This window comes from Myxine glutinosa, unplaced genomic scaffold (genome assembly GCF_964187855.1).
Source record: "Myxine glutinosa unplaced genomic scaffold, kmMyxGlut1.1 SCAFFOLD_1815, whole genome shotgun sequence".
In the NCBI taxonomy this organism is placed as follows: Eukaryota; Metazoa; Chordata; class Myxini; order Myxiniformes; family Myxinidae; genus Myxine; species Myxine glutinosa.
Window position 1 is genome coordinate 4,718 of NW_027617910.1, and position 17,130 is coordinate 21,847.

Sequence of the window (17,130 nt, forward strand, 5' to 3'; positions counted from 1 at the left end):
AATAAAGGGAGGGGGAGAGAGAGGGAAGCACACAAGCACAACAACAGCAGAGAACAAACAGGGACATCGGTAGATCTGTGGAAGGCAGCGGCCTGGGGGTGGGGAGGTACAAGGTATAACACAAATGAACACTACTAGGACTATCAGGAGATAAAACGGGATTTGAAAAAGGTGTATTTGGGTTGGATTAACGGGGGTAGAAAAGATGAAGGTTTTGGATGGGGTCATATGTGAGCTGGTGGTGAACAGCTGTTTTAAAGACCTGGAGGGAGGAGTGGGATTGAAAAGAGTGAGGGAGTTTGTTCCAGAGGCGGGAGAAAAGAGGAATGAAGGAGTGGAGGTGAATAGAGAGTCTTGATTTCGGCAGTTTAACCATAAGAGGGTTGCAGGCAGATCTTGTGCATCCTGAAGGAATATTTGGAGGACAGCACCCAGAGAGAGCTGGGGGAGCAAGGCCGGAGAGGAGTCGGTAGAAGACAGAAAGACCACCAACCTGCCTGCGGTGAGTAAGTGAAAGACCCTCGGAGTTAGCTTCATCGCAGGAGATTCCAATGATTCTGAAAGCTTTGGTTTCAACAGCGTGAAGCCGAGCTCGGTGAGAGGCAGGAGCACCAGCCCAGAGGGGAGAGCAGTATTCCATCAAGCTGCAGATGAAAGCCTTGTATGTGGTGAGGAGCTCAGGTGTGCCAAGGAAGGACTTCGCACAATGTAGGATGCCCAGTCGGCGACTGGCTTTAGAGGCCAGATTGGAAATGTGGTTTTCCCAGGAAAGATCATGGCAGATAGTGAGACCCAAAAGCTTGAGTGACAGAACTTCTTGGAGAGGATTGTTGAGAAAGTAGATGGGAGGGTTGTCCAGTCGATCTTTTCGGAGAGACATAGTAAGAGTGTGAGATTTGTCAGGATTGAAAGACATGTTCCACTTGTTTGACCAGTCTGTGATTTTGTCCAAGTCTTCAGAGAGTGAGGAGGCTGCAGACTGCCGATCTGAGGGAAGAGGAATGGAGCAGCAGAGTGGAGTCATCAGCAAAGAGATAGAGAGGATTTTCAAGAGAGTCAGAGAGATCATTGATGAAGACCAGAAAAAGCACAGGGCCCAGAACACTGCCTTGGGGAACTCCAGCCTGAACAGGAAGAGGAGATGAGAGAAACCCATTCAGGGCCACACGTTGACTGCGACTAGAGAGGAAGTCCGCCAGCCATGCGCGGAGATTTCCATGGATACCAAAGGAGTAGTGTTTGGTGAGCAGAGCTGGGTGCCAGACCGTATCGAAGGCACGTGAAATGTCAAGGGAGACAGCTCTAATTTCCTGTTTGGCATTGAGGACCTCCATCCATTGTTGAGACAGCAGAAGCAGCATGTCCAGAGTTGAGTGACCTGGTCTGAAACCAAATTGATGATCAGAGATCAAGCCATTGGAGAAGAGGAAAGATTTCATATCCGAAGCAATGATGGATTCCATGACTTTGCTGATAATTGGGAGAAGGCTGATTGGTCTGTAGTTGCTAGGATCTGTTTTTGCACCTTTTTTGTGCAAAGCGGTAATGTTGGCTGATTTCCAAGCAGATGGCAGTTGACCTTGAGCAAAAGAGAGGGTGAAGAGAACAGAGAGAGGGTGAGATAGAGCGGCAGAGCAGGATTTTAGGACCCGTGGGCTGATGCCCGATCTTCGAAACGCAGCTTGCTTTACTTTTCCACTTACATCCATCCGTCGATAGGGAACGGATGGCTTTGCAAGCGCTAGCTAGCTGCTTGTTAAGTAAACACACCTGCGATTGGCGAGAGCGATGAGTACATTAAACATCCCTTAATAATATTATGAGTTCAGGGAGGTATTTATACTGCAATGGACGGTATTAAATAAGCGTGCTGTCTGAGGAGGAAACGAATCTTCGTTGTTCACTGTGCTCTGGGTGACGAAGTGTCTGTGCGCTGGGTCGAAGCCAGTCGGTGTAGTTCGCAGCAGACGTTGATTTGCTTGAATCGGTTGGAGCATTCACGACACGAGTCGTTCTGTCGTGTACCTGGGGACCAGGTCACCGGGTAAGTTGAGACTGACAGACCTCAGTTCTTTATTCTCCGTTGCTTCCCTCAATCAGTCAATGGCGATCATTTGACTCCTCACCCCGTTAGTCTGTTATTAGTTTATTCCTTCGTCACAAATCATTCCCACCTTTTCTCTCTGTGTTAAACTAAAAGTCTTGTGGTGAGAGTTCAGGTTTTTTTTCGTTCATCTCCCGGTTTACCTTTATGGTCTGGAGACGGTGGCGACAGAGACAACAGCAAGAGAAGAGGTTGTAGGTTTGCGTGAACAACGGGATTAGGAGGATTGTGGGATGGAAGAGGGTGGATAGAAGGAGAATGGATCGTGACAGGTGTGAAGATGAGCATGATGGGGCAGATTAGTAAAGAGTCGGCTGATGTATGGGGTAATCGAGGGATGGGTGGGGTTTGAGGGGGGATCAGGAGGACAAGGGATAGGGTTGAAGGAAGGAGGGAGGGGAAGGGGTGGGGTTGGAGGGGTGGAGGGCAAGGGGTGGGGGTGGAGGGCAAGGGGTGGGGTTGGAGGGGTGGAGGGCAAGGGGTGGGGTTGGAGGAGGGAGGGGAATGGGTGGGGTTGGAGGAGGGAGGGGAATGGGTGGGGTTGGAGGAGGGAGGGGAAGGGGTGGGGTTGGAGGAGGGAGGGGAAGGGGTGGGGTTGGAGGAGGGAGGGGAAGGGGTGGGGTTGGAGGAGGGAGGGGAAGGGGTGGGGTTGGAGGAGGGAGGGGAAGGGGTGGGGTTGGAGGAGGGAGGGGGTGGGGTTGGAGGAGGGAGGGGGTGGGGTTGGAGGAGGGAGGGGAAGGGGTGGGGTTGGAGGAGGGGAAGGGGTGGGGTTGGAGGAAGGGTGGAGGGGAAGGGGTGGGGTTGGAGGAAGGGTGGAGGGGAAGGGGTGGGGTTGGAGGAAGGGTGGAGGGGAAGGGGTGGGGTTGGAGGAAGGAGGGGAATGGGTGGGGTTGGAGGAGGGAGGGGAAGGGGTGGGGTTGGAGAAGGGGTGGGGTGGGAGGGGAAGGGGTGGGGTTGACGGAAGGAGGGGAATGGGTGGGGTTGCAGGAGGGAGTGAGGACAAGGGGTGGGGTTGGGAAGGGGTGGGAATCCAAAGCAGGTGGATATGTGTGAAATGGTTCCCCTTGGAGGAGATAAATTTTATGTTATTTATTCCTTGCGTGTTATTTATTATTCATATTGAAATGAAATGCATGTGAAGACGCTTTCTTTTGTTGCCATTTGGGTAATTTAGGAGTAATTTAGGAAGGGTAGCGGGGAAAAGGGGGGAAACCCCCACGCTGCCACATTCATCCTCCTCTGGCATTCTGGGCTTCCCCCCATGTGGTCAGGACCAGACCGGATTGACCTTTTGTGGGTTTGGCACCAAACATTTTGGAAACATCAGTGAGTGCGGAGATAAAATGTCAACTACAGCAACATGATTATGTGGCATTTAACGTATATAATGTGTACATTCAAAAAAAACAACAAATTTTGTCGTTCTGAGCATCTTCAGAGAGTGGGCCCGGTGCCGAGGCGCCATATTGTAAACCCAGGCAGTGTTGCCTATGACCCCATCCACGCCACTCCGGTATAGTAACCACAATTCAGTAATGTGCATCAAACTGCATGATATAGTGCCGCTGAGGACCGATCCAAAGTGCATTTTGAACTCGCCCACCCAGCCGGGGACACTTCAGCATTTATTACCGTGGCTCAAAAGCCACAAATGTGGTTAATTGCAAGGTGCACCTTCATTATCCTTTAGCATTAAGTATTTATGGTTTATATGTGGTCAGGCATTGAATCTCTATGGGTTAATGTTGCACCCTAACCTGCCAGTGAAGTACATTTCCAGCTTCCCGACTCACGTCAGTACCTTCCTCTCGTTTTACGGGTTGTCATTTGCTCGTCAACGCGACAATTGTCAGGAGGTTCCACCTACGCTGCCCTTGACGGTCTAAAGCCGGCTCAAGTTCACTTGTTCATGGAGGGGAAAAAATATCCAACGATTTACCATCAACTCTGCTTTGCAATGGCCTAGCGAGAGCCGACATCGGAAATAGAACCTGAAACGTCACAAGGCAGTTGTCCCCCTGGTAACGTTTTCATCATTTATTGCTTAAAACTCAGAACTATCGTGAGACAGGTTAGTTTTACGCACTTGGGTTGTACGTCAATTTTCCGTGCGAACTTCCATCACAGGTGCTTTCTTTGATTGAAAGTCTCTTCAGCCACTAAGTGCTGTTCTATCATATCTGACGTAATGTGTATGCACTCGTATATGTATATATGTGCATATCATATGTAAATGTTTATTTATTATTGCCTCCACCACCAAAGGTTGATGGAGGTTATGTTTTCACTCCTGTCTTGTTTGTTTGTCTCTGCGAGCAAGATATCTCAAAAAAGTTGTGGACAGATTCGGACAAAATTTGGTGGAGAGGTAGCGTATGTAACATGGACGGAATGATTCGATTTTGGTGAAGATCCAGATCCGGATCTGGATTTGAGAATTTGTAAGTGTTTCTTCACCTTTGGTGGAGAGGTTGTGCGTGTGACAAGGGGCAAACCTATTAGACATTGTTGAACATCTGAGTACAGATCCGGATTCAATAATTATTTAATTTTTAAGTGATTCTTCACCATTGAGAGATCGGGCGAAAAGCGATAAATGACGTGATATTTAAAAACTTTATGGACCAGTTATGACTAATCTTGGTGGACGAGGTGGTTAGGTGACGAGAACAAGCCGATTCGATTTTGGTTCAGGTCCGAATCCAGATCCGGCCTATCGGTGGGATACAAAACGTGAACTGTTCACCAGGCGGAGGTATGCGCTCTACCGATTGCCGTTCTAATTTGTTTTGTTACTTTAGCAAAAGCAAAAGTTTGAAGATTACATCTTTAAAATTGCTTCAGGTGAGTTAAAACAAAAATGAAGCCATTTTATTGTTGTTGTTATTAATTTATTGTTGTTTTATTCCACTATAGGGCAAAATGTGCGCTAAAAACGAACGCGTGAAGGTGTTTGTATGGGTCAGTCCATTTGTGACCATCGATGAGAATTACCTACAGCTGCCCACAGACAACAAGGTTGCATATCACATACACCATCACCTATTATCTATCTATAATTCCAGTAATCTCTGTGTGTATGTATGTATGTATGTATGTATGTATGTATGTATGTATGTCTGTGACCGCTGTTTCTCGACAACCACGGGTCCGATATACTTTAAACTTGCCAGGTATATTGCTGGGGACCCGAGGATGTGCCTTTTCAAGGTTTCATATTAATCGGACAAGTAGTTACCGAGCTATGTCCAAAAAACGATTCAACCAATCAGAGAGCAGCGAGCTATCACGTGTGCCGAACGTGGCGAACAGACTCTGCCTCGGACGGCACATTTGAGAGCGTATTCATTTATTTCACGTTGGAAAACTATGTTGCCGTTAAACTATGTTTTAAAACTAAATAAAACTAATTTGCGATTCATCGTAACTGCGATTTGCGACCTTCCGGACAGTGAAGACTTCACTTCCGGCAGCCAATCACAGAACGCGTTGTTGCGAGCCGAGCCGAGTGCGTGCGCCATTACGGTTCGTAATTCGATTTCTTCCGGAGAAAATAATAATTTCTCGATTTCTTATGCGCATTATTTCTCCCAGAGCGAAGGGCGGAAGCGAAGAGCGTTGTTTTTTTTTGTTTACGGGCGTACGGGCGTACGGGCGGGGTAGAGCGTACGGGTAGCGTTTTTTTTTTTTTTTTGGCAAGGAACGGGCACCCACGTACGGGCATGCCCTAGTTTAGTAAATTCTGGCTGAATTTAATGATCTGCATATCACCAACATCCTTGTTAAATACTAGCGGGACTCCCTCCCGATGGTGGGAGTACCTTTCTCAGGTTATCTGAGCTCGGGCCGAAGTACGTGCTGCATTATGTGCACCGGAGTAAGGCTAAAGCTTGTGCTCGTCAACTGGCCTTGGGTGGCCAGGTAAAGCCAGCATTGGGGTTGGAACCAGAGGTGGCACTGGATTTGGAACCTCTTTGTCGGCCCAAGAACTGTCAATTTTTGGAGTTTTGGTGACATGCACGTTTGCTCCATTATAATATAATTTCAGAATAATATTTCACCATCATTGGCATTGTTTTTAAAAGAGGATTGGGATTTTAAGGCAGGTGAAGCGGATCAGGGCTCAGGTGAATCCCACCGATGTGATGCAGTGCTATTTTTTGAGTTTCATATATATTGTTACGGTTTCCCTGCGACCCTCCTGCCCTTACCAAGGGGAGATTAAGCCCCTTGTTCTTTTTGGGTCGGCGCAATCGAGAGACTTGAAGTGCCCCTCCCGGGCAAACGCAGGGTAGGGTTCCGGGACGATGTTCACACGTACCCAAGTACCTGCGCCGCCGCGGAAGCGGGGAATCAAGCCTCGCACGAGCCACTCGTAATTTAAGTACACCGAGCGGATTGCGTACCACGTGGTCCGTGCAGTTACCTTTGGTATTGGAACCCGATTAGAGCGGTTTTCTTCGTACCACGCTTAGTCAATGATGGAAAACACGGGGACGATCGAATGGAAGGAAGAACACAGGTTTAATTACTATTCACACAAGTATGTACAGGGCGAAGAGACACAGAGCAGTCTTATACAATCTTAAGTTAACCCCAGACACGGGCCCGATCACACTCACAGGGGGAAATGAAGGAAGGATGATGTTCACACGCCGAACGCGCCGACTTGGTCGTCCAGGAACGGCTCTGCCCGGCGTGGCTCTCCCCGGTCACAGCACGTCCCGCGATGAAGGCAAGCGGGCGGTAGAAGGGATCCTTGTAGCGTGTCTCTCGAACAACGGGCACAGCAGGCAGGCGGGAGGGAAATGTACGCGTAAGGCGGCATAAGGCGGCATAAGGCGGCATAAGGCAAGAAAGGACCTAACTCTCATTATTCTACTCAACGCAAAACTAACACAGGAAAAGGACTATGCTTACACATACTAAGAAATAACTGAACTATCGCGAGGCTACGTGTTGTAGTGTGACTAAACTATGAGGGGGAAATTAACCTTTATTGTACAATCTCAAAACTGCAACAATATGTATGGAAGAGGCAGTTTTGACAAATAACTATTAGTCAAGGCTTCATAATAACATCGGGAATCAAATTGTAGCTTATATTGATATGCTACTGTGTCATTCACATGCCCTTTGAAAAGATAGACGAACAAGAAATCGATCTTGTGAATCTTTGGTAACCCGTAGAAGCGTGGAATGACGGAGTCGGTTTGTCTCATCGCGTCCCATTCTTGTTTTGTGGGGAGGTTTACATCCCGTAGTTTCTGTAAGGTGGTAGTTACCTGCTTGTCAATGGTCTTTGTAGGGTCACAAGGCTTTGTGTGGTAGATGTTGTCACCCAACAGAGCGTTAGCTTTGTGGTTGTAGTTCTCACTACAACCACAAATGCTATCAATAGCCGATGGGCTCACCCATCTCGGGGCTCATCGCCGAATTGGTGATGCAACGCTTTGAAAATCTAACACTACATGGTGAGCCTTCTCCAAGGTTGTGGCTGCGGTACGTTGATGACACATTCGTGATCATAAACAAGGCGGATGTTGACCATTTCCACACAAAGATAAATTCAACATGGTCAGCAATACAATTCACATGTGAAGTAGAACAGGCTGGGTCTCCACCATTCCTGGATGTACATCTTTCCAGGGACGGAAACAGCAAGCTACACACGCAGGTGTACCGTAAACCTACGAACACAGACACAGTATTGGATTATTGTAGTGGCCATCCCACCTGCCACAAAAAAAAGTTGTGTTCACAGCTTAGTAGATCGTGCAAAAACACAATGCAGTGACCATGAGCAACGCCAGATGGAAATGCTGCAAGTCACTCAACTACTGCGTGAAAACCACTACCCAAATGCATTTATCAAATCTTGTCGCCGGAAATCCAACTACAACAACAACAATCCAACCACACCTTCACACACGGTGGCACTTCCATACATACAACACGCTTCCGAAACCACAAGCCGCATACTACGTGAGTACAACATCAACATCACCCACAAACATCCTTACGAGCACAGCTGTCAAAGCCAAAAGACCAGGTGAACAAATTTAACAGAAAGAGTCATCTACAACGTACAATGTGAAGATTGTGAAGCCAATTATGTGGGCCAAACGCTTAACCACAAGGCTAACTGAACACCAACGTGCTGTAAGATGACAAGACAGGTTGTTCTTGGTTGCAACACACACACACACATACACACACATATACACACACACACACATATGTATATATATATATATATATATATATATATATATACACGCACATTCTCATGGAATCAGACCACGATCCTTGGCACAGGATTTTTGGGAGTGAACCGCGAGATTGTCGAGGCCTGGTACTCTGATAAAAACTTCATCAACCGACACATCGACTTACACCCCACATACAAAGCACTACGCAATCAATTACAACGTCAAAAACGAGTCATTTGAATGCAGGGAAGCCCTGTGATTGGCAAGGACTTGGACCAATCCATCACGTGAACTGTCCCCAACGGAACCTAACGGTTAACACAACACTCAACGCCTCAGAGGAAGAAAACTAGTTTGTTCTTGAAACATCAGGCTATTAATAAAGAATTTTTAATTATTTTACTGCCCAGTCTGCTATCATTTACTATATATATATATATATATATATATATTATAAACTTGGCATGAAGACAATACATGAGTATACAGTCACGTGAAAAAGTAAGTACACCCCATGTAAAGTTTTGACTTTTTCATCATATTTCAACATACAGCTATTTGATCTTCATTTCAACAATATTGATAGATAAAGGTGATATAATATAACAAACATCATGAAACAATTACATTTTGTAGTCCATTGTATAATTTAAATAAACATAAATGCAAATTTCACATGTGGAAAAAGTAAGTACACCCCTACTTTTATCACTACTTCAAATACCTAAAATTAGAATCAGGTGCACCAGCTCAGGTGCAAATGATTAGAACATCGTTAGAGAGGATCTTGGAGGAACCTATCTTATTTAAACCTCAGACATTTAGTTTGGTTTGCTCTTTGTTGTTGAAGTGTGCGGCGTCACCATGCCTAGATCAAAAGAGCTCTCTGAGGCCTTCAGAAAGAAGGTTATAGATGCCTACGAGTCTGGGAAGGGATTTAAAAAGATCTCCAAACAATTTGAAATCAATCATTCGACTGTCCGGAAGATCATCTACAAGTGGAGAAGATTCCAAACAACTGCCAACTTGTTCAGGCCAGGCCGCCCCAGCAAGTTCAGCCCGAGAGCAGACCGCAAGATGCTGAAATAAGTCTCAAAGAACCCCAGAATGTCATCACGGGACCTACAGGCAGCTCTTGCCACTGTTGATGTCAAAGTGCACGAGTCTACCATTAGAAAGAGGCTGCACAAATTTGATCTACTTGGGAGGTGTGCCAGGAGGAAACCTTTGCTGTCCAGAAAGAACATCAGGGCAAGACTGAAGTTTGCCAATGAACACCGAGGCAAAGACCAGCACTTCTGGAACTATGTGCTCTGGACAGATGAGTCAAAGGTAGAGATATTTGGCCAAAGTACCAGAAGACATGTTTGGCGAAAACCAAAGACAGCATTTGACCACAAGAACCTGATACCAACTGTGAAGCATGGTGGTGGAAATATTATGGTTTGGGGCAGCTTTGCAGCATCAGGGCCTGGGCAGCTCACCATCATAGAATCCACTATGAATTTTTCATTGTGTTACGTGGTCCTCCCGGTGACTACCTGGTCTCGGTGACCCCCGGACCGTGAGAGGAACTCTGCCAGAAAGATCTATGATTTATACGCTTTCGTAACGCAATCAATATGAATTCCAATCAATAAGAAACCCCACACCAAGGATCCGGAGTAATCAATAATATATTCCCCCAAGGAATCAACAACCATCAACAATCAACAATCAATATTACAAAGATGGCCATCTTATATATGTGTCCCCCCCTTTCCCCACTCACGACCACTTGGGTCACTGTCCCTCACAATGTCTCTCTTCTCCGCACACGGGCGGTTGAACGAACCCCGGGCGGACGTGCTCCAAACGTGCACGTCTCGTACCGGGGACAGCTGCTGCAGCGCACACCTCTTTGCCAAGCAACGGGGCAAAACCAAGCGCGGCTTGCAACGCGCGCGAGGCCCAAGGTGCGACCCGTACGCGTCCTTGTAGACGGTGAGGCGAACTGTGCCGGACGCTTGGTTCCGTGCACGAACCCACGGCGACTTGACGTGTAAATGGGTAGTTACCCCGCGCAGGTAACTCCTTTCGCCAGACGGGCTTTCAAACGCAGCGTCCCCCTCGCTGCTCAATAGCGATACCGCTCTTCTCGGCGCTGGGCGAGGAAGAGGGAGAAGATCGCCGCTTCTCCCGGACCTCGTGTCTTTTCTTCTTCCGTTTCCGGTCTCCTTTTCCCCGGAAGGGCTCCTGACCCTTTAATCACAACAACCTTTAATCGAATAAACATTAATAAGCAATGACCTGAATAGTAATTCACCTAAATCCGTAACACTCCCCCCCTTCAAGAAAGAAAGTTTGAACCCAGCGAAAACTTTCTTTGCCGGCCAACTTTGATAAACAAATCGGATAACTCACACCCCCAAATCATCAGTTCCCCCCGGGCACAGTTATCACTTAAAAATAAAGCAACAAAATTTCACACCATCCCCTAGATTAATTCCCTCTGGACCAAGCGTCAACCACTTCTAGTTTCTCTTGAATGACGGTTAAGAGGTGGTGACCAAAGCCCCCAAATTTAAACCTCTCGATAGCACTTTTTCGGGGGGCCCAGCTGAGTATTCCCTACATGGACGCCTTAAGGAATGTGGAGTTCACGGTTAGTCCGGGGAGGAAAGTTCACGACCTGGACGCCTTTAAGAACGTGGCGTTCACGGTTAGTCCGTGTAGGAGCCCCGGCTCGGCGGCTCCCCCGTATATAGTGCTTCAACTTCGCCAGACTCCTAACAGTTACGGTGGGACCCCTTGTCCCAGCCGTTACCTGACTGGCGGTCTCCTTCTCGGCCAGTGCTCTGACATTCATTCTTTCGGGAGGTGCCGTAACTCTGGGAGCCTCCATAGTAATATCGGCTGCTGCCAACCCTAAAACTACTGCCAAGTTGTCCTCTTCTGTAGACCTCTCGACGCCTACGAAATGCCTTCCCTACTGTTATGGTCCGACCCTCCAAATCCTTACCATTCCAATTCTTCTCTGCCTCTCTGGCGTCTCTTGTGCTTGCAAACGTGACAAAGCCGAACCCTCTTGACCGTTGCGTTTCCCTGTCTTTTACCACCCGCACTTCCACCAGCAGCCCATATCTGTTGACGACAGAGGTCAGAACGTCTTCCTCTGTGTTGAAGTTCAGTCCCCCTACAAAAAACTTGGAACTTTTGTCGCCATCCCAAGCGGGGGTGGTGTTATTTCCCCTGCGGGGCTCTTTACCCACCCTCGGGTTACCATAAATTTGCCCCCCGGCCAAATCATTCCCGATAATCACAGATACTCCCTCTACAGGAAGCGTGGCTTGTAAACCGACGGTGACCGGTCCTGACACCAAATCAGATTCCAAATGGATGACATGAAGTGGGGCACTAACACAGCCACCGATCCCTTGTAACCGAACACTATCACCAGTTGCGGTACTCTTTGACAATGGCAAAATGCCTTCAAGCATTAAGGATTGATGGGCTCCTGTGTCCCTCAAAACCCTAACTGGTCTTGGGTTAGTCAAGTCTCCCTTGAGTGAGACCAACCCCTCATAAATAAATGGTTGGTAACTCTTCTGTGGGCGATTTCTTACGCTTGCCATCGCATTCGGAGTGGTAATAGTCGGACTCCGCTCTGGGTTTTCCCTTTTCATGAGGTAACAACTGGACATCAAGTGTCCAGGTTTTTTGCAAAGGCGCAAGTCGGCCCGGAGGAAAAACTCGTGGTCTGCCTCGGGCCCCCCGAAAAATAAGTTTGTCTTGGGCCCGTAGCCCCCTGATTTCGAACCGTTCGGGTATTAGCGTTGTCCCCATAATCATCTCGAGGCCGCCGCCATGTATTGTCGTTCTCTGCACCTGCTGTTCCACACCTCCCCTGCGGAGATCTAGGCGAGGCGTTAGGTTCGTGGACCCCTATCCGGTGTGTTAAGGCATAATCATCTGCCATGGTGGCTGCGTCCCACAACTTCGGTACTTTCTTTTCCTGCAGGTACACTTTGATGTCCTTGTGGACACACTGTTGAAATTCCTCCACCAGCATCAGGTCACGCAATGCTTCGAAGTCATTCCCGACTCCTTTTGACTCACACCACCGATCAAACATGTTTTCTTTCACTCTAGCAAACTCCACATGGGTCTCACTCTCCCTCTTCCTGGCATTCCTGAATTTTTGCCGGTAAGCTTCCGGAACCAACTCATAGGCTTTGAGGATATGCTTCTTCAATACCTCATAATCTGCACATTGGTCCATTGGTAACGCCAAATAAATCTCTTGAGCTTTACCCACCAGCACACTTTGCACTAGTATGGTCCAGGCCTCCTCCGGCCAGTTTAACTGTCGAGCCACTTTCTCAAAGTGTGGAAAAAATTGAGTGACTTCCTTTTCACTGAAGGGTGGAACCAGCCTCACATGTCTGCCCACCTCCCAGGTGTTCTGGCTAGGTGTCGACCCCGTCAGCAAGGGTGGTACCTCTCCCCGTTCTCTCATTACCTCCAGCTCCTTGAATTTAATCTCTTGCTGAAGCGCCAGATCACGTTCCTTCAACTCCCTTTTGGCTTTTCTCTCCTCTGCTTCGAGTTCCCTGGCAGCTCTCCTCTCCTCTGCTTTTCTCCCTTCTAACCTTTCCTGGAGTTCTCATTCCACTCTCCTTTCCTCTGCTTGTTTCTCTTCTCTCCTCTCTTCTGCTTTCCTTTCTTCTTCTGCTCTTTCCTTTTCTGCTTTCCTTTCTTCTTCTGCTAACCTTTCCTGGAGTTCTCGTTCCACTCTCCTTTCCTCTGCTTGTTTCTCTTCTCTCCTCTCTTCTGCTTTCCTTTCTTCTTCTGTTCTTTCCTTTTCTGCTTTCCTTTCTTCTTCTTTTAACCTTTCCTGGAGTTCTCATTCCACTCTCCTTTCCTCTGCTTGTTTCTCTTCTCTCCTCTCTTCTGCTTTCCTTTCCTCTTCTTTGAACCTTTCCTGGAGTTCTCGTTCCACTCTCCTTTCTTCTGCTTGTTTCTCTTCTCTCCTCTCTTCTGCTTTCCTTTCTTCTTCTTTGATCCGTTCCTGGCTCCGTAATTGCAACTCCAGTTTCCGGAGCTCAACGTCTTCTGGTTCTTCGGGTAGCCACTGCCAGGCTAACTCGTCCCATGTTCCTAATCCCACCATAGACTGTATCACCGTGGTCTGCAACTCTGCCTTCCTCAAATTAGTTCGGACCTCCAAGTTAAAATGTTTGGCCAATTTCAAGAGGTCCGCTTTTAGTAACGCTCGGAACTGTGCCTCACTAGGTGTTACCGCAAAGTTCTGTGCAACAAACACCATGGTGACTATCGTTAACACCTGTTAACCTTCACCCAAGACTTTACCACAATTTCTCAAAAATTTACCAATTAATAATTAATTAATAAATTTTAATTAATAAAAATTATTATTTTATTATGTTATACAATTTTATATCCCGGAATTCAATTGGACGAGCCCCCAATTCTGTTACGTGGTCCTCCCGGTGACTACCTGGTCTCGGTGACCCCCGGACCGTGAGAGGAACTCCGCCAGAAAGATCTATGATTTATACGCTTTCGTAACGCAATCAATATGAATTCCAGTCAATAAGAAACCCCACACCAAGGATCCGGAGTAATCAATAATATATTCCCCCAAGGAATCAACAACCATCAACAATCAACAATCAATATTACAAAGATGGCCATCTTATATATGTGTCCCCCCCCTTTCCCCACTCACGACCACTTGGGTCACTGTCCCTCACAATGTCTCTCTTCTCCGCACACGGGCAGTTGAACGAACCCCGGGCGGACGTGCTCCAAACGTGCACGTCTCGTACCGGGGACAGCTGCTGCAGCGCACACCTCTTTGCCAAGCAACGGGGCAAAACCAAGCGCGGCTTGCAACGCGCGCGAGGCCCAAGGTGCGACCCGTACGCGTCCTTGTAGACGGTGAGGCGAACTGTGCCGGACGCTTGGTTCCGTGCACGAACCCACGGCGACTTGACGTGTAAATGGGTAGTTACCCCGCGCAGGTAACTCCTTTCCCCAGACGGGCTTTCAAACGCAGCGTCCCCCTCGCTGCTCAATAGCGATACCGCTCTTCTCGGCGCTGGGCAAGGAAGAGGAAGAAGATCGCCGCTTCTCCCGGACCTCGTGTCTTTTCTTCTTCCGTTTCCGGTCTCCTTTTCCCCGGAAGGGCTCCTGACCCTTTAATCACAACAACCTTTAATCGAATAAACATTAATAAGCAATGACCTGAATAGTAATTCACCTAAATCCGTAACAATTGTACCAGAGGGTGCTTGAGGATAATGTAAGGCCATCTGTCAGAGTTGAAGCTCAACTGAAGGTGGACCTTGCAACATGACAATGACCCTAAACATACCAGTAAATCCACCAAGGAATGGCTGAAAAGAAAGAAATGGAGGGTTCTGGAATGGCCAAGTCAAAGCCCGGATCTAAATCCCATCGAGATGTTGTGGGGGGATTTGAAACGAGCTGTGCATGCAAGAAACCCCTCAAACATCGCACAGCTGAAAGAATTCTGCATGGAGGAGTGGGCAAAAATTTCTCCCAGTCGATGTCAGAGATTGGTCGGCAGTTATAAGAAACGCCGACTTGAGGTTGTTTCTGCCAAAGGGGGCAATACCACCTATTAGAGCCAAGGGTATACTTACTTTTTCCACATGCGAAATTTGCATTTATGTTTATTTAAATTATACAATGGACTACAAAATGTAAATGTTTCATGATATTTGTTATATTATATCACCTTTATCTATCAAAATTGTTGAAATGAAGATCAAATAGCTGTACGTTTAAATATGTTGAAAAAGTCAAAACTTTACATGGGGTGTACTTACTTTTTCCCCTTTGCTGTCCATATGCAGAAGGTTTTGTAATCTGAACAAAGATGGTGGCACTGGATTTGGAACCTCTTTGTCGGCCCAAGAACTGTCAATTTTTGGAGTTTCTGTCACTTTTAATTCTGTACAGCAAAATTGATAAAACCACTGGGGCTATCACATTTTATGTCTTTTTCTACTTGTTAAGAGTATTTTAAGAACAGCTTTGAACAAAATGTTGCTCGACAAACTCTAATGCTTGTCATGATGTCATGATTTTCTGTGAATCAAGCTCAGAAATGTGTGCAAGTGTGTGATTTGTAGTTTTCGTGAAGTGCCAATGCACAGTGACTGCATTGGGGATGTCTCCCAGGTTAAATATTTTCCTTATACAGGCTTCATCTTTCTTTTACCCTCCACAGACTGTGATCATTCATACAGCTAAAGGAAATACCATGGGCATTGTTAACAATCAGGTGATCAAGTGGTCTTTTCCTGTTGATTGTGTGTTTCATAACCGCAGCCAGGAGGTAGTGTACAACAGCGCAATGAAGAACGCCGTGAGGCAAGTTCTGTCTGGCTACAATGGTACGTTTGCTCTCCTGGATACCGCAATCGATTCATCAAATCATAGTTCATAGTGGTTATTCATTGTGCATGGGTAGGGGAATCGGGCGAGGGGTTCATAAATCTGAAATTGTGTCTGTGTCTGTCTGTCTGTGCTGTGTGTATTGGAGATAGGGGAAGAGGTTTGGGAGCAGATTAGTAGGAAGGGAGGTGAAGGGTTGAGCATGTATGGAGAAGATTAGGGGTGAGGGGTGAAGAAGGGGGGGGGGGGGGGGGGGGTGGGGGAGGGGGTGGTGTAAAATCCCACCACATATGTTTGGCCTCCTGCTTTACTTGCGTATCTCTCTACCTGTAGTATGCAAGGCTACCTTAATTCCTGTATTATTTTTTTTACTTCCCCCACTCACTCAATCGATGTGTTTCTATCATCGTAACCCTATCCTCACCCATTAAAGGTTGGAGTGCCCCAAAGTAGTGATTTGCCCAGTCTTGTTCCTCATCTTCACAAACAATCTCTCTGATGTTCTGGACAGCCCTCTCTTCCTTTTTGCATATGACTCGACACTGTGTCGTACAGTACCCCATCCCACTGAGAGGCAGACAGCAGCTGTGCGACTCTGCCAATCTGGAATTGATTAGATGCTGATCTGCTAAATGGAAGATGTCCTCTCTTGCTCTCCCTCACCTCTCCCTCACCTCTGCCTCACCTCTCCCTCACCTCTCTCACCTCTTTCTCACCTCTCTCTCACCTCTCTCTCACCTCTCTCTCTCTCACCTCTCTCTCTCTCACCTCTCTCTCTCACCTCTCTCTCTCACCTCTCTCTCTCACCTCTCTCTCTCACCTCTCTCTCTCTCACCTCTCTCTCTCTCACCTCTCTCTCTCTCACCTCTCTCTCTCTCTCTCACCTCTCTCTCTCTCACCTCTCTCTCTCTCTCTCTCTCTCTCTCACCTCTCTCTCTTTCTCACCTCTCTCTCTCTCTCACCTCTCTCTCTCACCTCTCTCTCTCTCTCTCTCTCACCTCTCTCTCTCTCTCTCTCTCACCTCTCTCTCTCTCACCTCTCTCTCTCTCTCACCTCTCTCTCTCTCACTTCTCTCACCTCTCACCTCTCTCTTTCACCTCTCTCTCTCTCTCACCTCTCTCTCTCACCTCTCTCTTTCACCTCTCTCTTTCACCTCTCTCTTTCACCTCTCTCTTTCACCTCTCTCTTTCACCTCTCTCTTTCACCTCTCTCTTTCACCTCTCTCTTTCACCTCTCTCTTTCACCTCTCTCTTTCACCTCTCTCTTTCACCTCTCTCTGTCTCTGTCACCTCTCTGTCTGTCTCTTTCTCTCTCCATTTCTCTCTCCATTTCTCTCTCCCTGGATTCTGAGAAATCTAATGCTCTCGACATTATTAGAATCTCCCA

The 17,130-nt window shown here is 47.4% G+C and overlaps 1 protein-coding gene across 1 annotated transcript in view; it reads left to right on the plus strand.

Moving 5' to 3' along the window:
* Positions 1-1,971: 1,971 nt before the first annotated feature.
* The window catches only part of LOC137415963 (kinesin-like protein KIF9), a gene marked incomplete at its 3' end in the record, with an annotated part of 72,514 nt that continues 57,355 nt past the window's right edge, over positions 1,972-17,130 (plus strand). The window contains exons 1-3 of the mRNA XM_078769254.1: positions 1,972-2,044; positions 5,021-5,122; positions 15,578-15,743. Of these exons, the coding sequence (XP_078625380.1) occupies positions 5,027-5,122; positions 15,578-15,743 (262 nt within the window). The remainder of the gene's footprint in view (positions 2,045-5,020; positions 5,123-15,577; positions 15,744-17,130) is intronic.